At 48.8% G+C, this 23,261-nt stretch overlaps 1 protein-coding gene across 4 annotated transcripts in view; it reads left to right on the forward strand.

Annotated features, from left to right (window-relative positions):
* Nucleotides 1-23,261, forward strand: part of men1 (multiple endocrine neoplasia I) — a 41,128-nt gene that overhangs the window by 7,066 nt on the left and 10,801 nt on the right. Inside the window, exons 1-8 of one of the 4 annotated variants that reach the window (XM_063036464.1) lie at nucleotides 866-905; nucleotides 1,466-1,575; nucleotides 9,202-9,654; nucleotides 10,267-10,475; nucleotides 17,589-17,717; nucleotides 20,373-20,413; nucleotides 20,969-21,056; nucleotides 22,964-23,100. In XM_063036464.1, the coding sequence (XP_062892534.1) occupies nucleotides 9,225-9,654; nucleotides 10,267-10,475; nucleotides 17,589-17,717; nucleotides 20,373-20,413; nucleotides 20,969-21,056; nucleotides 22,964-23,100 (1,034 nt within the window). In that variant the 5' untranslated portion in view covers nucleotides 866-905; nucleotides 1,466-1,575; nucleotides 9,202-9,224. Of the gene's footprint in view, nucleotides 1-795; nucleotides 906-1,465; nucleotides 1,576-9,187; nucleotides 9,655-10,266; nucleotides 10,476-17,588; nucleotides 17,718-20,372; nucleotides 20,414-20,968; nucleotides 21,057-22,963; nucleotides 23,101-23,261 lie in introns of those variants that run through there. The other 3 variants (XM_063036462.1, XM_063036463.1, XM_063036461.1) reach the window with 3 other exon arrangements.

Consider the following 23,261-nt stretch of genomic DNA (forward strand, 5'->3'; position numbering starts at 1 on the left):
GGCCAAAATTAAGGTGCTTCGCCGCTGGTTATGAAACGCTACCTCATCCTGAGGCGGCATGCGCAACTGGTGCGCAGATGAGTTGGGGTCTTGCTGTGCCACTGACATGCCAGTTTCTTTTGGGAGGAGCCATAACGATCGACTCCATCTCTCGCTGAGTATGACTGAAATCATCGAGGTGGGTGTAGAGGCGAGCGAGCCCTCAGCGCCGTCTACCGGCCTCTTGCTCGTTGCTGCCGGAGGAGGGTGTCTGCGTGTGATGGCTTCTCTCTCCCTCTCACTCGATGCTCCCGAGAGAAGGTCCTTGCATTCCAACTACCTCTCCCTCCCTCGAGGCTGTCAGAGGTTGGCACCGGAGCAAGGTTTAATCAATGCGTATATCCTGCGTTTTCGCTTGCTTTTTTCTTGTTGCACCTTGTACGAATTTTGTTTTCTTTTTGCGTGGGAGGGATGGGGTTGCTGTTTTTTTCCTCATTGAATGGGTTTATACTGCATACACACTTTGATAATGAATGTATTTTGAATCTTTTGATATGGTTCAGATCACCGTGAGGTGACGATTTAAAATCAACGCCTGCCACTCCATCCACCCTCACTCAATGGCGACCTCCCTGCGGGGCAACCATGAGGCAAGAGGACAGGGCGCCAAAACCCCCGCGCAGGCGCATTAGGCGAAACAACCGGCCGGCCCTTAGCGGAGGCAGGCAGGCGGAGGAGTGGCGAGCATGCGCTCTAGGCGCGCTCGCCTACAACTCCCGGCGTGCAATCAGCGCCGCCCTCCGCCCGGTGCCCGTAGGATTGGAACTACAAGTCCCAAGGTGCATCGGGGGTAGAAGCCTGTGCCAGGGTTGCTGAGGCGACCGTGAGGCGGCCTGGCGTGGGAGGGAGAAGCTGAGTGGCCTCAGGTAATACGAGGGCAGGAAGTGGGGGTGGTGGGGGTGTGGGAGAGGGAGGAGACGGTGGCGAGGAAGCAGGCGTGCAGTTGTGAATGGTGGGGCTGGATGCTGGCGTTCTCCTTGCCATGCTTTGTGGCCACAGCCAGGCCTCGGGTCGCAGCGGAGTAAAATTCCCCCTCTTTGTCCAGAGGCGCGCACCGTGCCTTCCCACGGGCAGATCTGCCCAACTAATCGTGGATGTGGTCCTTATCAACAAGCGATAACGGGTGGAGGGCTGGATATTTGACAGTTCACTAAGGAATTTTATTATCAAAGCACGTATGTCAACCACGCACTATCTAGCGATTCATTTCCCTGTGGACGTACTCAGCAAACCTGTAGAATAATAACTATGACAAGATCAACCAGAGTGCAGAAGACAACAAACTGTGCAAGTGCAAATATTAATAAATTGCAATAAATAACGAGAACATGAGATAACAAGATAGAGTTCGTAAAGTGAGATCATTAGTTGTGGGAAAATGTCAATAGATGGGGCAAGTGAGTGTCATTATCCCCTTTCGTTCAAGAGCCCGATGGTTGAGGGGTAGTTACTGCTCTTGAACTTGGTGGTGTGAGTCCTGAGGCTCCTGTACCTTCTACCTGATGGCAGTAGCAAGATAAGAGCATGGCCTGGGTGGTGAGTGAATGATGCTTTCCTGCAATAGCGTTTCATGTAGATGTGCTAAATGGTTGGGAGGGCTTTACCCGTGATGTACTGGGCTGAATCCACAATCTTTTGTAGGATTTTCCGTGATTCCATACCAGGCCATGATGCACCCTCCACCGCATATCTACAGAAGCTTGTCAAAGGTTTAGATGTCATGATGAATCTCTGCAGACCCCCAAGGAAGTAGAGGTGCTGCCGGCAAGAACAGTAGAACAAATAATTACGATAGAATCAATGCAAAGCTGCGCACTAAGACTGCCAAAAGAAGAACAGACTGAGCAAATATAAATAAATAAGTGATAATGAAAATATGGGTTATAGAAAGTGAGTCCATAGATTGTGGAATCAGTTCAGAGTTGTAGTGAGTAAAGTTATCCACACCAGTTCAGGAACCTGATGGTTATGGGGTAATAACTGTTTTGAAACCTGGTGGTGTGGGATCTGAGAGAGAGAGACCATTATTTTAACCCACAAGTTAGAAAGTAAACAGTATAATGCTACCTGTGCTTCATACGTGATGAGACCCTGGGTGGTTTCAAGGAGCTCAGTAGTCTTACAGCCTTGGGGGGGGGGGAGCTGTTTCCCAACCTAACAGTCCATATCCTAATGCTCTGTTACCTCCTGTTTGATGGTTGAGGGTCAAATATATTGTTAGCTGGATGGGAGGGGTGATTGACAATGCGAAGGGCCCTGTGCACGCGGTGCTCCTGATAAATATCTCCGATGGATGGAAGAAAGACCCCGATGATCCTCCCGGCAGCCCTCGTGATCCTTTGCAGGATCTTGCGGTCAGCTGCCTTGCAATCCCCATTCCGGATGCTGATGCAGCTGGTCGGGGCACCCTCGAAGGTGTTCCTGTAAAAATTGGTTAGAATGGAGATGGGCCGGAGAACCTTGCTCGCCTCGATCTCCTCAGCAAGTGGAGACGCTGCTCTGCTTTGTTGAGGGACCAGGTGAAATCGTCCCGTTATGTTCACTCCCACAAATTAGGTGCTCCTAATTCTGTCCACGGAGGGGCAATTTATTGTTCAGTGCGGAGTGCGGAGTCAGCCTCCCAGTATCAGTACAGGTGGTTTGTCAATTTTTATTTGTAGTTTTTCATAAGTTCTATTATATTTCTTTTTTTCCCTGTGAACATCTGCAAGAAAACGAGTCTTGGGTAGTATATTGTGACATATCCAGTACGTTATTTGATAATAAGTTTACTTTGATTCTGACTTCGCTTACGCTAGTTGAGGACTTGACACAGTATTGTTGTATAATAGGTAATTTACAATCAGAATCAGGTTTAATATCACTGGTATAAGTCGTGAAATTTGCTGTTGTGGCAGTAGGACAATGCAATACATGATAATATAGGGGAAAAAACTCAAATATAGTAAATATATATATATATGTGTGTGTATATATAAAATAGTTAAGTATGTTGTGCAAACATAGAAATAAAAAAAGGTATTGAGGTAGTGTCCATGGGTTCAATGTCCATTCAGAAGTCAGATGGCAGAGGGGAAGAAGCTGTTCCTGAATTGTTGAGTGGGTGGCTTCAGGCCCCTGTACCTCCTCCCTGATGGTAGCAATGAGAATAAGGCATGCTGGGGGTGATGGGGGTCCTTAAGGATGGCTGCCATCATTCTGAGGCATTGCTCCTTGAAGATGTCCTGGATACTATGGATTTAGCTGCATATTCTCCAGTAATGTGCACACTAGATTGTGAGCCGAGCTCTTGTATCTGTGAACAATACCATTCGTCGGAGCTCTGCATTCTGTGTTGCGTGTTCATTATGATAGCTAGTCACATTAATGGGGGTGCGGTAGAACCGAAGGGAATGAGTTACCTATTTATGCTTATTTTAACATAGAACGGCACAGCACAGTACAGGCCCTTCGGCCCACAATGTTGTGCCGACCCTCAAACCCTGCCTCCCATATAACCCCCCACCTTAAATTCCTCCATATACCTGTCTAGTAGTCTCTTAAATTTCACTAGTGTATCTGCCTCCACCACTGACTCAGGCAGTGCATTCCACGCACCAACCACTCTCTGAGTAAAAAACCTTCCTCTAATATCCCCCTTGAACTTCCCACCCCTTACCTTAAAGCCATGTCCTCTTGTATTGAGCAGTGGTGCCCTGGGGAAGAGGCGCTGGCTGTCCACTCTATCTATTCCTCTTATTATCTTGTACACCTCTATCATGTCTCCTCTCATCCTCCTTCTGTCCAGAGAGTAAAGCCCTAGCTCCCTTAATCTCTGATTACAAGTAATTTTGTGGCACTTTGTATCTTGGGACTGGCAGAAGTCGTGTTTTTGCTGGCCGCTGAGATAACACTCTAATACTTAATTGTATGTTTGCTAATTGCTAATAAAGGATCAAAATAAGGAATTTGACTTTTGGAGCTGTGGGCGTGTCACGCAGTGAAACAAGTCCACGCAGCCGTAGGCAAGTGGCAATTGTTTCGTTTGGTTCTAGATCAGTTTTGCTGCTACACCTCTGCAGGGATGGGGTGGCAATTTTAGCCGAAATGTTTAGCAGTAGTGTGGTAAGTGGAGTTAAAGGGCACTCAGCTGGGGGAAGGCAAAGTATCTGGCAGGAGCTAGAGTGAGCAGATTGGAAGCAGCTATTATGGGGCAGGTCCAGGTCTGGCCTGCGGGAGCTGTTTAAAGACCTGTTCAGAAGCAGCTATTTCTAGTAAAGACGGCAAGTTCAACGACGAAAGATATCAGAATCAGGTATATTATCACTGACATATTGACATTCGTAATGAAATTTGTTATTTTGCAGCAGTGGTACAGTGCAATACATCAAATTATTATAAGTGACGACAAGAAATATTTTAAGAAATCAGTAAGTAGTGCAAAATAGTGAAGTAGTGTGTACATGGGTTCATTGGTCATTTAGAAATCTGATGGTGGAGGGAGAGAAACTGTTCCTGAAATGTTGAGTGTGTGTCTTCAGGCTCCCTGATGAGAAGAGCGCACGTCCAGGGCGATGGGGGTCCTTAATGATGTCTGCCACCTTCTTGAGGAAATCACCTTTTGAAGTTGCCCATGATGGCGGGGCAGCTGGTGCCCTTGATGGAGCTGGTTAAGTTTGCCATCCTCTGCCGCCTTTCCCGATCCTGTGCGTTGGCCCCTCCGTAGTAGACGGTGATGCAGCCACTTAGAATGCTCTCCACTGTCCACCTGTAGAAATTTGCAAATGTCTTTGGTGACAGACCAAGTCTCCTCAAACCCCTTAACGAAATATCTCCGTCTCTGCCGCATCTGCTCTCAGGATGAGGCTTTTCATTCTAGGACGAGGGAGATGTCTTCCTTTTTTAAAGAAAGGGCCTTCCCTTCCTCCACTATGAACTCTGCTCTCAAACGCATCTCCCCCATTTCACGTACATCTGCTCTCACTCCATCCTCCCGCCGCCCCACTAACAATAGGGTTCCCCTGGTCCTCACCTACCACCCCACCAGCCTCCGGGTTCAACATATTATTCTCCGTAACTTCCGCCACCTCCAACAGGATCCCACCACTAAGCACATCTTTCTCTCCCCCCCCCTCTGCTTTCCGCAGGGATCGCTCCCTACGCGACTCCCTTGTCCATTCGCCCCCCCCCATCCCTCCCCACTGGTCTCCCTCCTGGCACTTATCCGTGTAAGCGGAACCAGTGCTACACATGCCCTTACACTTCCTCCCTCACTATCATTCAGGGCCCCAGACAGTCCTTCCAGGTGAGGCGACACTTCACCTGGGAGTCGGCTGGGGTGATATACTGCATCTGGTGCTCCCGATGTGGCCTTTTATATATTGGCGAGACCCGACGCAGACTGGGAGACCGCTTTGCTGAACACCTACGCTCTGTCCGCCAGAGAAAACAGGATCTCCCAGTGGCCACACATTTTAATTCCACATCCCATTCCCATTCTGACATGTCTATCCACGGCCTCCTCTACTGTAAAGATGAAGCCACACTCAGGTTGGAAGAACAACATCTTATATTCCGTCTGGGTAGCCTCCAACCTGATGGCATGAACATCGACTTCTCTAACTTCCGCTAATGCCCCACCTCCCCCTAGTACCCCATCTGTTACTTATTTTTATACACACATTCTTTCTCTCACTCTCCTTTTTCTTGCTGTGTCCCTCTGACTATACCCCTTGCCCATCCTCTGTTCTCCCCCCCCCCCGTCTTTCTCCCCGGATCTCCTGTCCCATGATCCTTTCATATCCCCTTTGCCAATCACCTGTCCAGCTCTTGGCTCCATCCCTCCCCCTCCTGTCTTCTCCTATCATTTTGGATCTCCCTCCCCCTCTCACTTTCAAATCCCTTACTCACTCTTCCTTCAGTTAGTCCTGACGAAGGGGCTCGGCCTGAAACGTCGACTGAAACTCTTCCGATAGATGCTGCCTGGCCTGCTGCGTTCACCAGCAACTTTGATGTGTGTTGCTTCAACATGTTGGGCCCAGGATAGACCTTCAGAGATGTTGACACCAAGGAACTTGAAGCTGCTCACCCTCTCCATTTCTGACCCCCGATGAGGATTGGTATGTGTTCCCTCGACTTCCCTTTCCTGAAGTCCTCAGTCTTAATAACGTTGAGTACAAGGTTGTAGCTACACCGCTCAACTCTCCATGCAATCAAAAAGGAAAAGGAAGCATATGTACGATTTAGGCAGATTAAATTATCAAGTCCCTTGACGAATATAGATAGATCAATGAATTTATTATTGAAATAATGCATTACTTTCATTGTTTTGCAGGCATTTATAGGGAAAATAAATAGAATAAGATTTATGAAAAACTATACATTGAGGCTTTCGTCGGTCAGGGTCGACCTTGGATGTTGCACCCTAGCTGTCTAGATATGCAAGCCAGGGCAGTACGATACGGAGAGCAAGCTGTTGTCCATGTAGCAAGCTCTCTCTCTCCATGCATCATGAATCCAAAGGGACGGCCGAGACCCTGGAGTTGCCAGTCAGCATTGAACTCAACATAGGACCGTCTTAGGGACCCCAGCTCCAGATTTTTCCCTTGGGGTGTACTCCCGAAGCCTCCCCCGTGAAATCAGCAGAGGTTTGAGATCAGAGTTTTCCTTTTCCTGGATGAGCTGCCAACCACGGCTGACGAGTCCCCTCTGCCTGAAGCGACTGGTATCAAGGCGCCAGGAACCCGCCTTTGCCCCTTTTCCTGTCAGTGGAAACGGTTCCGCCGGGCTCAGTAGCTAAGCCACACGTGAAGGCCAGGAGCTGGACTTGGTTGTCAGAGGCTACTTAAGACACACACCATTGGGAGCATTTAACAGGCAGCGGGAGCTTATCCCCACGACCACCCCCAGCTATAACAACCTCAAGGAACCAAAAAAATATACGTACAGTAAATGAAGTCTGACAAGCAACCAAAGTGTAAAAGAAGACAAATAGTGCAAACACAAACTAAATAATAGTTGTTCAGTCCTTGAAAGTGAGGCTGTGTGCCGTGGAATCAGTTCAGAGTAGTGGTGAGTGAAGTTATCCACGCCGGTTCTGGAGTCTAATGGTTGAAGGGTAATAACTGTTCCTGGACCTGGTGGTGTGGGACCTGAGGCTCCTGAGAAAGAACTCAGCAGGGTATTAGGAAGGAGGAAAGTGGCAACAAAATCCAAAGGCACTAATAACAAGGATGCGACCAGGAGAGGGAAGCATCACTTGAGGGCAAAGAAGGAAATGCATGCCTGGAACCCGGGGGTACCGGAGATGGGATGTTACGTTGAAGTATTGGTGAGGCCTGATTTGGAGTATTGTGTGCGGTTTTGGTCACCTACCTACAGGAAGGATGTACATAAGGTTGAAAGAGCACACAGAAAATTTACAAGGATGTTGCCTGGTCTGGAGGATCTGAGTTATAAGGAAAGATTGAATAGGTTCGGACTTTATTTCTTGGAACGTAGAAGATTGGGATGAGATTTGATAGAGATACACAGAATTATGAAAGGTATAGATAGGAAAAATGCAAGGAGGCTTTTTCCACTGAGGTTGGGTGGGACTACAACCAGAGGTCGTGGGTTAGGGGTGAAAAGTGAAAAGTTTAAGGGGAGCATGAGGGAAACCTCTTCACTCAAAGGGTGGTGAGAGTGTGGAACGAGCTGCCAGCACAAGTGGTATAGACAGTCTCGATTTCAATGTTCCAGAGAAGTTTGGATAGGTACATGGATAGTAGGGGTATGCAGGGCTATGGTCCCGGTACAGGGCGATGGGAGTAGGCTGTTTAAATGATTCGGCACAGACTAGATGGGCTGAAAGACCTGTTTCTGTGCTGCACTTTTCTATGACTGAATGAGTACTTTGCATGGGTATTCACCAAGAAGAGGGACGGTGAGATTACTTCAGTTTACAAGGATGTTGCCAGCGCTTGACCTCAGTTATAGGGAAATGTCGAACTGGTTAGGATTTAATTCCCCGGAGGAGGCATTTGACAGAGGTGTGTGACATTATGAAAGGTATAGGCAGGGTAAATGCAAGCAATCTTCTTCCCCTGAGGTGAAGCTAGAACTATAGGTCCATGGCTTAAGGGTGAAAGGTGAAATGTTTAAGGGGAGCATGAGGGAGAACTTCACTGAGAGGTCGGTGAGAGTGTGGAATGAGCTGCCCGAGCAAGTGGTGGATGCGGGTTCAATTGCAACATTTAAGAGAAGTTTGGATAGGTACACAGAGAGGGTATGATGCAAGTGTAGGTCAATGAGACTAGACAGATTAATAGCTAGGCATGGACTAGATGGGCCAAAGGGCCAGTTTCTATCCTGTAGTGTAGGTGGATATGGTAGTTAAGAAAGCTTATGGGGTGTTAGCTTTCATAAGTCGAGGGATAGAATTTAAGAGTAGCGATGTAATGATGCAGCTCTATAAAACTCTGGTTAGGCCACACTTGGAGTACTGTGTCCAGTTCTGGTCGCCTCACTATGGGAAGGATGTGGAAGCATTGGAAAGGGTACAGAGGAGAATTACCAGGATGCTGCCTGGTTTAGAGAGTATGCATTATGATCAGAGATTAAGGGAGCTAGGGCTTTACTCTTTGGAGAGAAGGAGGATGAGAGGAGACATGATAGAGGTGTACAAGATAATAAGAGGAATAGATAGAGTGGACAGCCAGCGCCTCTTCCCCCGGGCACCACTGCTCAATACAAGAGGACATGGCTTTAAGGTAAGGGGTGGGAAGTTCAAAGGGGGATATTAGAGGAAGGTTTTTTACTCAGAGAGTGGTTGGTGCGTGGAATGCACTGCCTGAGTCAGTGGTGGAGGCAGATACACTAGTGAAGTTTAAGAGACTACTGGACAGGTATATGGATGAATTTAAGGTGGGGGGTTATATGGGAGGCAGGGTTTGAGTGTCGGCACAACATTGTGGGCCAAAGGGCCTGTACTGTGCTGTACTATTCTATAAGTCTATGACTCTATTTCCAACATGGGCAGTTCTAAATTTCATTATCATGTTATGCCCGGGGATCCCAGTCTCTTTGATGTCAAGGACCAACGCCATTGAGCGTGGGGTTCGGGTGGAGGACCCCTGTGTTATACAGACACTGAGTTGTGATCAGGATGCATTCTCCACCCTCACTGCAGATGTCGTTGCACAGGTGCCGAACCTGGAGGAGACGCGATGGGGCTGAAATCCACGCAGGCGGCCTTCTTCCCCATCTGCAGCATCGTCGACGTGGTCAAGCTGTTTGAGTTTGAGCTGAAGAAGGACGAACCAGACCTGACCCTCCTGTCCCTGGTGCTGGGCTTTGTGGAGCACTTCCTGGCCGTCAACCGAGTCATCCCCATCAACGTGCCAGGATACAGCTTCAATGGGAGCTCGGAGTCCAGGACTTGTTTCCCCCGCGTGGATCTGGTCCAGATCAAGGCGCTGCACGCCAGGTTCACCACAATGATCCGGGGGGCCGTGGACCGCTCGCTCTACCCCACCAAAGGGGGTTACTCCAGCCGGGACCTGGTGAAGAAGGTGTCTGACGTGATCTGGAACAGCCTGAGCCGCTCGTACTTCAAGGACAGGGCGCACATCCAGTCCCTTTTCAGCTTTATCACTGGTAAGCTCTCCGCTGGTTTGTCTGTTCCGCACAGATAAGCTGGTTGACGCAATCCCTGGCAATCCTCCGCTTCCGCCGGCAGTTGATTGCACACTTCCTCCACACTCCTGAGTGAAGAAGTTCCCCTTCAACATCTCACCTTTCACCCTTAACCCATGACGTCTAGTTCTAGCCTTGCCCAACCTCAGTGAAAAATGCCTGCATGCATTTACTCTATCTATACCCCTCATAGTTCTGTGCACCTCTATCAAATCTTCTACTGGGGGTGGGGGGGGGGGTAGAGTCCTAAGCCACTCAGCCAATCCCTATGACTCAGATCCTCAAACCCAGTAACATCCTTGAGAGAGTGCAGAGAATATTTACAATCTTACTGTCTAAGAGCCTCTTAAACATGTCTAATATGTTCGTCTCCAACATGCCAGGTGGTACATTCCAGGCACCCACTATTCTCTGCGTAGCAAAAAGAAACTTACCCACCCGTCTCTTTTCAGTTTTCCTCCCTCTCAAAAACGTTGCTTTGATTTGAGGATCCTACCTGTGGACTCTGATGTGGTTATTCTGAAGCAGCCCAGCCTCGAGCTGTTCCTTACACTTTTCTTTTCCCTCCCCCAGGCACGAAGCTGGACAGTTCAGGGGTGGCGTTCGCAGTGGTGGCTGCCTGCCAGGTGCTGGGGCTCCACGACGTTCACCTGGGCCTGTCGGAGGATCACGCCTGGGTGATCTTTGGCGAGAACGGAGAGGAGACGGCGGAGGTGACCTGGCACGGCAAAGGGAACGAGGACAGGCGGGGGCAGACCGTGACTGCCGGCGTGGCTGAGAGGGTGAGCACCAGATCACCAGATCCCTGTAACACACGCTGACCTTGTCTAACCAGCATCGTACGTGCCAGCTTGTATAATCAACACTAGTGCACGCCCACTTGTTCAATATTCAAATTCAAAGTAGATTTTATTATAGAAGTACATGTATGTCACCACGTACAGCCCTGGGATTCATTTCCCTGTGGGGATACTCAAATCTATAAAATAGTAACTGTAAACAGGATCAATGAAAGATCAACCAGAGTGCAGAACAAACTCTGCAAATTCAAATATAAATAAATAGCAATAAACAACGAGAATGTGAGGTAAAGAGTTCTTAAAGTGAGATCATTGGTTGTGGGAACATCTCAATGGATGAGTGTAGCTATCCCCTCTGGTTCAAGAGCCTGGATGGTTGAGGGGTGGTAACTGTTCCTGAACCTGCTGGTGCGAGTCCTGAGGCTCCTGTACCTTCTACCTGATGGCAGCAGCGAGAAGAGAGCATGGCCTGGGTGGTGGGGATCTCTGATGATGGATGCTGCTTTCCTCCAGCAACATTTCATGTAGATGTGCTCAGTAGTTGGGAGGGCTTTACCTGTGATGTACTGGGCCGAATCCACTACCTTTTGTAGGATTTTCTGTTCAAAGGCATTGGTGTACCCGTACCCATACTTGTAACATCCATTGTATTATGTGTCAGTTCTGTGTAACCAGCCTTGCCAGTCTGCATATCTAACAATGCTGGTTTGCGTATGTTCCTCCTTATGCACACTGCGCTGTGCATTCTGCTGTATAATGCAGAGGTTCCCAACCTTTTTTTACGCCGCGGACCGGTTTAATATTGACAATATTCTTGCGGACCGGCCGACCAGGGGGTGGTGGGGGGTGATGTTCAAGTAGGGTTAAACTCACCTCACCATGTCTTTTACAGTTAGGGTTGCCAACTTTCCCACTCCCAAATAAGGGACAAGAGTAGCAGTCAAATCCCGGGACACTTTACCCCAGGAAAGACTACAATGACCATGAAGCCTTGCGCCGGTGACGTACGCATGCGCGTGCGTGCCGATTTTTTCCCCCACAAATCAGTTTTGCCTTCATCTTCCCGACTCCACTGTACGTACATTATTCTACTTTATATAGGCTGTGTATTTATCATATCATTCCTGCTTTTACTATATGTTAGTGTTATTTACTTTCGGTTTTATGTGTTATTTGGTAGGTTTTTTTTTGGGTCTGGGAATGCTCAAAAAATTTTCCCGTATAAATTAATGGTAATTGCTTCTCTGCTTCACGCCATTTCGGCACGAAAAGTTTCATAGGAACGCTCTACCTTAGCGGGGGAAATACGGGACAAGGGGGGTCCCGTACGGGACAAACCAATTTAGCCCAATATACGGGATGTCCCAGCAAATACGGGACAGTTGGCAACCCTATGTTCAAGTTCAACAGTGAGTGACAGGGAATGAGGAAAGGTGCAGCTGACTCGTATCGTTTCCTCGCGGCCCGGTAGCACATGCTTTGTGGCCCGGTACCACTCCGCAGCCCGGTGGTTGGGGACCCCTGGTATAATGTATACCAGGCTGTGAGTTGTGTTACAAATCGTACCCTACCCTGTCTGTCAACTTTAGTGATGTGAGCCAGCTGACATAACCTAGTTCTAGTTTATTGTCATTTCAAACGTATACGCGGACTTGAGGAGCTCCATTGGTCAGGGTCAACCATGGATATTGCATCCTAGTCTACGTGATACATAGGCCAGGGTAGTGCAGTACGGAGAACAAGCTGTTGTCCGTGCAGCAAGCTCCCCCTCCCCACGCAGCTGAAGAATCCAAAGGAACAGCAGAGACTGATACAGCTTGGCACCAGCAGCGTTGCAGAAGTTGCCAGTCAGCGTTGAACTCAATGTAGGACTGCCTTAGGGACTCCAGCTCTAGATTTTTCCTTCGGGGTTTACTCCCGAAGCCTTCCCCGTGTGTGGCAAGGTAGCGGAGATTTGAGATCAGAGTTTGCCTTCTCCTAGGTGAGCTGTCAACCATGTATGACGAGCCCCTTCTGTCCAAAGCGACTGGTTTTATGGTGTCAGTAACTCCTGTCAGTAGAAATGGTAGACAAACCACACGTGAAGGCCAGGAGCTGGACTTAGTGGTCAGAGGCTATTTGAGCCGCACGCCATTGGGAGCATTTAATAGGTAGTGGGAGCTTACCCCCCACCCCGGCTATAACAACCTTAAGAAACTATACATGCACACCACCAAACGATACACCATTCCTCTGGACCAAGGTGCACAATACAGTACATTTAACTCACAGACAACACGTAAAGTAATATTACCACAATAAATTAACAAATAATGAGGTGCATTTATGACAGAAGGTAAAAGGTAAACAGTATAAATGTTGTGGCAACTCTTTACCCTATTCCAAGATCTATCTAACCCCTCTCTCCCACATAGTCCTTCATTTTACTTTCTTCCAAGAGTCACCTAAATAACTAATTGTGTCTGTCTCTACCACCACTCTCTGTGTGTTTTTAAAAAAAGACAAACAACCTCTGACAATACTCCTGTTGGATCCAGACGCTTTTGCGATCCCAACATTCTTTGGAAGTCAAGAATGAGGCATAAAGCTTGTTGCTTACGGCTGTTTTGTTGAAAGAGAAGCCAAAAGAACAAAGGAAAGGGGAAAAATGTTTCATGTTCAGACTAGAGATAACACTAATTCCAGTGATATAAAATAGTCAGATTCAAGTGGCTTAAAACCTGCTACTGAAAACTAAGAAACTTCTGGAAAAATACAGAAGCAACTGTACTGCAATTGCTGGAAAATTCACTGAGCTATTATGGTTCATTTGCTACATACATCAAAGTTGCTGGTGAACGCAGCCGGCCAAGCAGCATCTCTAGGAAGAGGCGCAGTCGACGTTTCAGGCCGAGACCCTTCGTCAGGACTAACTGAAGGAAGAGTGAGTAAGAGATTTGAAAGCTGGAGGGGGAGGGGGAGATGCAAAATGATAGGAGAAGACAGGAGGGGGAGGGATGGAGCCGAGAGCTGGACAGGTGATGGGCAGAAGGGGATACGAAAGGATCATGGGACAGGAGGCCTAGGGAGAAAGACGGGGGGGGGGGTGACCCAGAGGATGGGCAAGAGGTATATTCAGAGGGACAGAGGGAGAAAAAGGAGAGTGAGAGAAAGAATGTGTGCATAAAAATGAGTAACAGCTGGGGTACGAGGGGGAGGTGGGGCCTAGCGGAAGTTAGAGAAGTCAATGTTCATGCCATCAGGTTGGAGGCTACCCAGACGGAATATAAGGTGTTGTTCCTCCAACCTGAGTGTGGCTTCATCTTTACAGTAGAGGAGGCCGTGGATAGACATGTCAGAATGGGAATGGGATGTGGAATTAAAATGTGTGGCCACTGGGAGATCCTGCTTTCTCTGGCGGACAGAGCGTAGATGTTCAGCAAAGCGGTCTCCCAGTCTGCGTCGGGTCTCACCAATATATAAAAGGCCACATCGGGAGCACCGGACGCAGTATATCACCCCAGTCGACTCACAGGTGAAGTGATGCCTCACCTGGAAGGACTGTTTGGGGCCCTGAATGGTGGTAAGGGAGGAAGTGTAAGGGCATGTGTAGCACTTGTTCCGCTTACACGGATAAGTGCCAGGAGGGAGATCAGTGGGGAGGGATGGGGGGGACAAATGGACAAGGGAGTTGTGTAGGGAGCGATCCCTGCGGAATGCAGAGAGAGGGGGGGAGGGAAAGATGTGCTTAGTGGTGGGATCCCGTTGGAGGTGGCGGAAGTTACGGAGAATAATATGTTGGACCCGGAGGCTGGTGGGGTGGTAGGTGAGGACCAGGGGAACCCTATTCCTAGTGGGGTGGTGGGAGGATGGAGTGAGAGCAGATGTATGTGAAATGGGGGAGATGCGTTTGAGAGCAGAGTTCATAGTGGAGGAAGGGAAGCCCCTTTCTTTAAAAAAGGAAGACATCTCCCTCGTCCTAGAATGAAAAGCCTCATCCTGAGAGCAGATGCGGCGGAGACGGAGGAATTGCGAGAAGGGGATGGCGTTTTTGCAAGAGACAGGGTGAGAAGAGGAATAGTCCAGATAGCTGTGAGAGTCAGTAGGCTTATAGTAGATATCAGTGGATAAGCTGTCTCCAGAGACAGAGACAGAAAGATCTAGAAAGGGGAGGGAGGTGTCGGAAATAGACCAGGTAAACTTGAGGGCAGGGTGAAAGTTGGAGGCAAAGTTAATAAAGTCAACGAGTTCTGCATGCGTCCATGCATGGATCCCACCACTAAGCACATCTTTCCCTCCCCCTCTCTCTCTGCATTCCGCAGGGATCGCTCCCTACACAACTCCCTTGTCCATTCGTCCCCCCCATCCCTCCCCACTGATCTCCCTCCTGGCACTTATCCGTGTAAGCGGAACAAGTGCTACACATGCCCTTACACTTCCTCCCTTACCACCATTCAGGGCCCCAAACAGTCCTTCCAGGTGAGGCATCACTTCACCTGTGAGTCGACTGGGGTGATATACTGCGTCCGGTGCTCCCGATGTGGCCTTTTATATATTGGTGAGACCCGACGCAGACTGGGAGACCGCTTTGCTGAACATCTACGCTCTGTCCGCCAGAGAAAGCAGGATCTCCCAGTGGCCACACATTTTAATTCCACATCCCATTCCCATTCTGACATGTCTATCCACGGCCTCCTCTACTGTAAAGATGAAGCCACACTCAGGTTGGAGGAACAACACCTTATATTCCGTCTGGGTAGCCTCCAACCTGATGGCATGATGGCATAACTTCCGCTAGGCCCCACCTCCCCCTCGTACCCCAGCTGTTACTCATTTTTATGCACACATTCTTTCTCTCCCTCTCCTTTTTCTCCCTCTGTCCCTCTGAATATACCTCTTGCCCATCCTCTGGGTCACCCCCCCCCCCGTCTTTCTCCCTAGGCCTCCTGTCCCATGATCCTCTTGTATCCCCTTGTATCCAGCTCTCGGCTCTATCCCTCCCCCTCCTGTCTTCTCCTATCATTTTGCATCTCCCCCTCCCCCTCCAGCTTTCAAATCCCTTACTCACTCTTCCTTCAGTTAGTCCTGACGAAGGGTCTCAGCCTGAAACGTCGACTGCGCCTCTTCCTATATATGCTGCTTGGCCTGCTGCGTTCACCAGCAACTTTGATGTATGTTGCTTGAATTTCCAGCATCTGCAGAATTCCTGTTGTTATGGTTCATTTGCTTCTGTATTTTTCTAGAAGCTGCTTAGCTTGATCTTCATATAATCAAAAGTTCAAAGTAAATTTTATTATCAGAGTACATACACGTCACCACATTCAACCCTGGAGTTCATTTTCCTGTGGGCATACTCAGCAAATCTATAGAATAGTAACTATAACAGGATCAATGAAAGATCAACCAGAGTGCAGAAGGGTAACGGACTGTGCAAATACAAATATAAATAAATAGCAATAAGTAACGAGACCATGAGACAAAGAGTCCTTGAGGTGAGAGCATTTGGTTGTGGGAACATCTCAATGATGGAGCAAGTGAGTGTGGTTATCCCCTTTTGTTCAAAAGCCTGATAGTTGAGGGATAATAACTGTTCCTGAACCTGGTGGTGCGAGTCCTGAGGCTCCTGTACCTGAGGCAGCAACGAGAAGAGAGCACGTCCTGAGTTGATGGGGATCTCTGATGATGGATGCTGCTGTCCTAGGGTAGCATTGCATGTAGACGAGCTCAAAGGTGGGGAGGGCTTTACTCGTGATGTCCTGGGCCAAACCGCCAGTTTTTGTAGGATCACCTGTGTTCATGAAACTGCTGAAAAGTTCACTGAATTACATCGGAGGCGGTGTAGCGTGGCATCCGTGCTCGGTTGGGGGCTGGGCTCTCCTGCCAGTGCTGCCCTCTGGTGTTCGATCAGTGGAACGACAGGCTGGATTGCTGGGAACTGTACCATCAATTTGTGGGACATGTCACTCAGGATCTTGGACGATATACGATATTTTTTTTGTATGATTTTTTTTTTCCCTCGCTATTTTGAATGTGCTGTCTATGTTTTGCTCCTTGGCTCCAGAGGAATGCTGTTTTAAACTTGATTTGATTTGAAGTGTATGTACGTGATTATATGAAAATACAAGAAAGTACAGGAAAATTAGACGACAAAAAATATCTACACCATAATAAGACCATAAGACAAAGGAGCAGAAGTCGGCCATTCGGCCCATCGAGTCTGCTTCGCCATTTTATCATGAGCTGATCCATTCTCCCATTTAGTCCCACTCCCCCGCCTTCTCACCATAACCTTTGATGCCCTGGCTAATCAGATACCTATCAATCTCTGCCTTAAATACACCCAATGACTTGGCCTCCACTGCTACCCGTGGCAACAAATTCCATAGATTCACCACCCTCTGACTAAAAAAATTTCTTCGCATTTCTGTTCTGAATGGGCGCCCTTCAATCCTTAAGTCATGCCCTCTCGTACTAGACTCCCCCATCATGGGAAACAACTTTGCCACATCCACTCTGTCCATGCGTTTCAACATTCGAAATGTTCCTATGAGGTCTCCCCTCATTCTTCTAAACACCAAGGAATACAGTCCAAGAGCGGACAAACGTTCCTCGTATGTTAACCCTCTCATTCCCGGAATCATTCTAGTGAATCTTCTCTGTTCCCTCTCCAACGCCAGCACATCTAACACTTCTAAGCTTCTTTTTTTCCAATCAGCTTAAAATTTGGCTCTCTTACACCGTAAGACCATATGGAGCAGAATGAGGCCATTCACCCCATGGAGTCTGCTCCATCATTCCATTATAGTCGATCCCGGATCCCACTCAACCCCATACACCAACCTTCTCGCCATATCCGTACCGATCGGGAAATGATCGACTTCTACCTTAAACTTCCGCTCTTCTGTTAGCTGTCTCTGCCCTGGGGAAAAAGTTGCTGGCTGTCCACTCTTATCTATGTTTTTTATTATACACACACCACTATCATTGCCTTTGCAGTGTTTGCTAGCCTTTGTGTTGTGCCTGCCTGTTGCCCTGGACTGTGTATTGCCCTGTGCCCGGTTCTGTCGTAGCTCCCACTGTGCCGCAGGTAAACCTCGATCTTATTGCTTTGCCCAGAGCTGGCTGTACCTGAAGGGCTCCTACCTCAAGTGCGATCGCAAGATGGAGGTGGCCCTCATGGTGTGTGCCATCAACCCGTCCATCGACCACCACACGGACAGCGTGGAGCTGCTACAGCTGCAGCAGGTGAGGGCGCCGGGCTTGGGCTGGGCAGAACAAACGTGCGAGATTAGAGACACCCTGATAGAAACATAGAAAATAGGTTCGGCCCTTCGAGCCTGCACCGCCATTCAGTACGATCACGGCTGATCATCCAACTCAGAACCCTGTACCTGCCTTCTCTCCATACCCCCTGATCCCTTTAGCCACAAGGGCCATATCTAACTCCCTCTTAAATATAGCCAATGAACCGGCCTCAACTGTTTCCTGTGGCAGAGAATTCCACAGATTCACCACTCTCTGTGTGAAGAAGTTTTTCCTCATCTCGGTCCTAAAAGGCTTCCCCTTTATCCTCAAACTGTGACCCCTCGTTCTGGACTTCCCCAACATCAGGAACAATCTTCCTGCATCTAGCCTGTCCAATCCCTTTAGGATTTTATACGTTTCAATAAGATCCCCCCTCAATCTTCTGATGTTGGGCTCTGATTGAGCCACTGTATGCGAGGGAGAGAATTACTCATCAGCTCTCTCCAGTTCGCTAAGCAATTGGGGGGGCGGGTGTGGATGGGTGGTGATCCTTCATAGCTATACTTCAGTTAGAACATGTATTATGTAGTGGCCCCACTGCAACATCATCAGTAATTAACACATGGTCAGCACCGGCACAGCTACCGTAACGCTTTAAAATTGATCCGTGTTCAATTCCCACATTGTACTGTCTCCCCGTGACCACATAGGCTTTCTCCAGCCGCTCCAGTTTCCTCCCACATTCCAATGGGTTGTGGGGCATCGCGACACCTTGCGGGTTGCCCGGTACAGCCGTCGCACTGTGGTAGCTGTCGATGCACCTCACTGTGTGTTTCGATATACGCGTGGCAAATAAAGCCAATCCCTTCTCTGAATCTGTTAAGCGGAGAGAGAACTACTCAAATCAAAAGGATTTGCATCCAGTGGAATTACACAGCACAGAAACAGGCCCTTCGGCCCAACTCGTTCATGCCGGCCATGAGGCCTAATGGCATAGCAATGCTAACAGGCCAGTGCTCCGGGTTCAACTGCCACCACAGTCTGTAAGCAGAGTTTCCCCATGACTGCTCGGGTGCTCCAGCTTCCTCCTGTATTCCAAAGACATGCGGGTTAGTAAGTTCATCGGTCACATGGGTGGAATTGGCTGGTACGGGCCCATTTGGCTGGAAGGGCTTGTTACCGTGCCATATTCTCAATAAGAAATAAACAGCTCCATTTTGCCTACACTAGGCCTACGCGCCTCTACTCCGTTCCTATCCAAATATAGGGAATTCTGCTCTAATGTGAAAGTTATGTTCCTAATATAACTAGAAAGTCCATAGGACCGTAAGATATAGGAGCAGAATTAGGCCATCAGGCCCATCGAGTCTGCTCCGCCATTCAATCATGGTTGATCCTTTCTTCCCCCTCCACAGCCCCTCTCTCTGGCCTTCTCCCCATAACCTTTGATGCCGTGGCCAGTCAAGAACCCCTGCCTTAAATACACCCAACGACCTGGCCTCCGCAGCTGCCTGAGGTAAAAAAAATCCAAAAACTCACCACCCTCTGGCTAAATGAAGTTTCTCTGCCTCTCCATTTTAAATGGACCCCCTCCACCCTGAGGCTGTGCTCTGTTGTCCTAGACTCCCCCACCATATCTACTCTGTCTAGGCCTTCCAGCATTCGAAAGGTTTCAATGAGATCCTCCCTCGTCCTTCTGAATTCCAGCGAGTACAGACCCAGAGCCATCTTGTATGATAACCCTTTCATTCCTGGAATCATCCTTGTGAACCTCCTCTGGATCCTCTCCAATGCCAGCACATCTTTTCTAAGATGTGGAGCCCAAAACTGTTCACAATACTCCAGGTGAGGCCTCACCAGTGCCTTATAAAGCCTCAGCATCACATCCCTGCTTTCCAGTAGTTGCTTCAAAGCGCAAATTTGAGCAGGTTTTCCCAGTGGTGATAGCGCCATAACTAATGTACACCGAGCAGTGAAAGTAGTCTTCCCCAACCCCACCAGTCACATTATACCTGTAGCTGTTCAACGAGAAAGAGATGATCCTTATTTGGCACGCGCACATCGAAAGGTACAATGCATTTGTGTCAGCAGCCAACACAATCCGGGGATGCGCTGGGGGCAGCTCTCCAGTGTGGCCACGCTCTCGGCACCGACGTAGCCAGCCGACAACTCACTAACCCTAATTGTATGGCTTTGGACTGTGGGAGGAAACCCGCGCGGTCACAGGGAGAACGTACAAGCCCCCTACAGACAGCAGCGGGAATTGAACCCGGATCGCCAGCGCTGTGAAGCGTTACGCTAACCACGGCGCTTTCTAGCTGCATCGTAATTCTATCTGCCTCTGTTGCCTTCTGGGGCAGCTCATTCCCTATACCTACCAGTGCCTGTAGAGAAATTTAAACCTCAAATCTCTGCAAAGCTGCCCTATACCCACCATTGAATTACTAGCCCAGATGGTTCCACACCAGTCTCATTCCACCTTCTCGCCCTCTTATTTCCCTCTCCCTTGTGTATTTCTTCTTGACTTTTCGGCTCAGCCACTCCTTGCTAATGGGAGTTCCCTTTTCGACTGCTCTCCGGTAGGTGTTAGGTCAATGGAGGGTGCTCCAGAGTGATAGTCCAAGGATTAATCTTCTTCCTTTTCATCTCTTCCAGCACCTCCTGTGGCTGCTGTACGACCTTGGACATCTAAAAAAGTGAGTGCCTGCGTCATGTCTCCCTTAAAGTTCCCTGAGCAACTCTGATGGGTGCCCCACTGTAAGTTGGCACCTAAACTGACTTCCATTTCAGTAGTGCCTTTTACATCCCAAAGGGCGACACAGCCCACGAGGGTCAAACTAAACTGTAGGAAACACAGCAACTGATTTATGCACAGAGAGCTCCCGCAAGCAGGTTGCTATTCTGTGCGTTGTGTAGGTATGGCTTTGTGTGTTGGATGGCAAGGCAGCGTAGCAGTTTACAGTACAGTTTACCGCCGTCTGTAAGTGTTTGTGCGTTCTCCCCGTGGGTTTCCTCTGCGTGCTCTGGTTTCCTCCCACAGACATGAGGCATACAGTGACGATTAGTGGTTTGCGGGCGTGCCGTGTTGTGGCCGGAGGCCTGGCGACACTTGCGCTGGAGGCAGCCTGCATCCTCGGACTGCATTTGGTCCTTGGTGCAACCGCATTTCTCTCCATACTTTGCTGTACACGGGATAAATAAAGCAAATCTCGAGCTAATCTTTAAAAAGCGTATCTTATTTGCCCCTGCAGGTATCCAATGGCACTGGGAAACCTTGCAGATCTCGAGGAGCTGGAGCCCATGCCAGGGAGACCAGATCCACTGACTCTGTTTCATGAGGTTCAATCTGTTGTTTGATACCAAGATTCCCATACATTTATTAGTAAGATATTCCTGTGTTGTGTTAAAATGCCTCCACTTTTGTCTCTCAGGGTCGGGTACAAAGTAAAGTGCCCTGCTCTTCAACCCATCAGGTACTCCCAGGGCATACACAGGGTTAGATACTCCTAAATTGTCCTTTCAAATGTTCCCAGGGGTTAGATACACAGTGACTCCTTTCCCCCACAAGACCACAGGGAGAGGAGTCATTGTTCAAATGACCGTCACTGGTTTGTGGGGAGTTTGTTGATCGCCAGAACGGACTTGCCCCCTCTCGCAGACATAGCATGGATTCAGCAGAAGCGGGTCCTGTTTGAGAAATTTACTGGAGTTCTTTGAGGATGTAATAAGCACGGTGGGTAGAGGGGAACAGATGGACGTTATTTACTTGGATTTCCAGAAGGCGTTCAATAAGGTGCCGCATAAAAGACTTGTCCATAAGATAAGGAAGCACAGAGTTGTGGGTGATGTATTAGCTTGGATAGAGGATCGGCTAACTAATAGAAAGCAGGGAGTTGGGATACATGGGTGTTACTCTGGTTGGCAATCAGTGGTGAGCAGTGTCCGCAGGGGTCGGTGCTGGGCCCACAACTGTTCACGATAAACGTTAACGATCTGGAAGACGGGACCAAGTGCAGTGGATCTAAGTTTGCTGATGATACTAAATTGAGAGGAAAAGCAAATTGTGCAGAGGATACGGAGAGTCTGCAGAGAGATATAGATAGGTTAAGTGAGTGGGCAAGGGTCTGGCAGATGGAGTACAATGTTGGTAAAAGCGAGGTCATCCACTTTGGAAGGAAAAATGGAAGAGCAGATTATTATTTAAATGGTAAAAAAATTCAGCTTGCTGCTGTGCAGAGGGACTTGGGAGTGTTTGTGCATGAATCACAGAAGGTTGGTTTGCAGGTGCAGCAGGCTATCAAGAAGGCAAATTGGATGTTGGCCTTCATTGCTAGAGGGATTGAATTTAAGAGCAGGGAGGTTATGCTGTAACTGTACAGGGTACTGGTGAGGCCGCACCTGGAGTACTGTGTGCAGTTCTGGTCTCCTTACTTGAGGAAGGATATACTGGCTTTGGAGGCAGTGCAGAGGAGGTTCACCAGGTTGATTCCAGAGATGAGGGGGTTGGACTATGAGGAGAGATTGAGTCGCCTGGGACTGTACTTGCTGGAATTCAGAAGAATGAGAGGAGATCTTATAGAAACATATAAGATTATGAAAGGGATAGATAAGATAGAGGCAGGAAAGTTGTTCCCACTGGTAGGTGAAATTAGAATTAGGGGACACAGCCTCAAGATTCAGGGGAGTAGATTTAGGATGGAGATGAGGAGGAACTGTTTTTCCCAGAGAGTGGTGAATCTGTGGAATTCTCTGCCAGGTGAGGCAGTGGAGGCTGCCTCAGAAAATACATTTAAGGCCAGGTTGGATAGATTATTGCATAGTAGGGGATTTAAGGGTTATGGGGAAAAGGCAGGTAGGTGGAGATGAGTCCATGGCCAGATCAGCCGTGATCTTATTGAATGGCAGAGCAGGCTCGACGGGCCGGATGGCCGACTCCTGCTCCTATTTCTGATGGTCTTGTGTTCTCTCCCTCTGTCCAGTCTTCCCACTCTCCCTCCCTCTCTGCCTTCCCTCCCTCTCCTGCTCCCTTCTCCGGACACTCTCTCTGTCTTTCCCCCCTCCTTCTCTTCCCCCTTTCTCTCCCTCAGTTGATGCAGTCACCACTGCCCCTTGTAGTCTGGGTACAACCACTCATTCGAGATCAAGAAGATCACGTTTGATCTTTACATGCCTTTTGTTGCACTAGAGTTGCTGATTTGATCATCTGTGTCTCGCTACCCACTATTAATTGCCTTCTCACACCACAGGGCATATCATCGGCAAAGAAGTACTACAATAACGAACACATCTATCCCTACGTCTACCTGGCCAGTTACTTCTGCCGTAACAGGAATGTGAAGGATGCCCTGGCTTCCTGGGGTGATGCAGCCACCGTCATTCAAGAGTAAGTCACCACCTTCCCCTCCCCCCCCCCGTATCTTCCTTCCCCCTCTACCTTTAACATCTTTCTCGCCCTCTTTTCCCCCTCCACCTTTCTCCTCCTGCTTCTCCATCTCTACATCCCCTCACTCTCCCTCCCCCTCCTTGCTACTTCTCTACCTCACC

The sequence above is a fragment of the Mobula hypostoma genome, chromosome 30, assembly GCF_963921235.1.
Source record: "Mobula hypostoma chromosome 30, sMobHyp1.1, whole genome shotgun sequence".
Classification (NCBI taxonomy): domain Eukaryota; kingdom Metazoa; phylum Chordata; class Chondrichthyes; order Myliobatiformes; family Myliobatidae; genus Mobula; species Mobula hypostoma.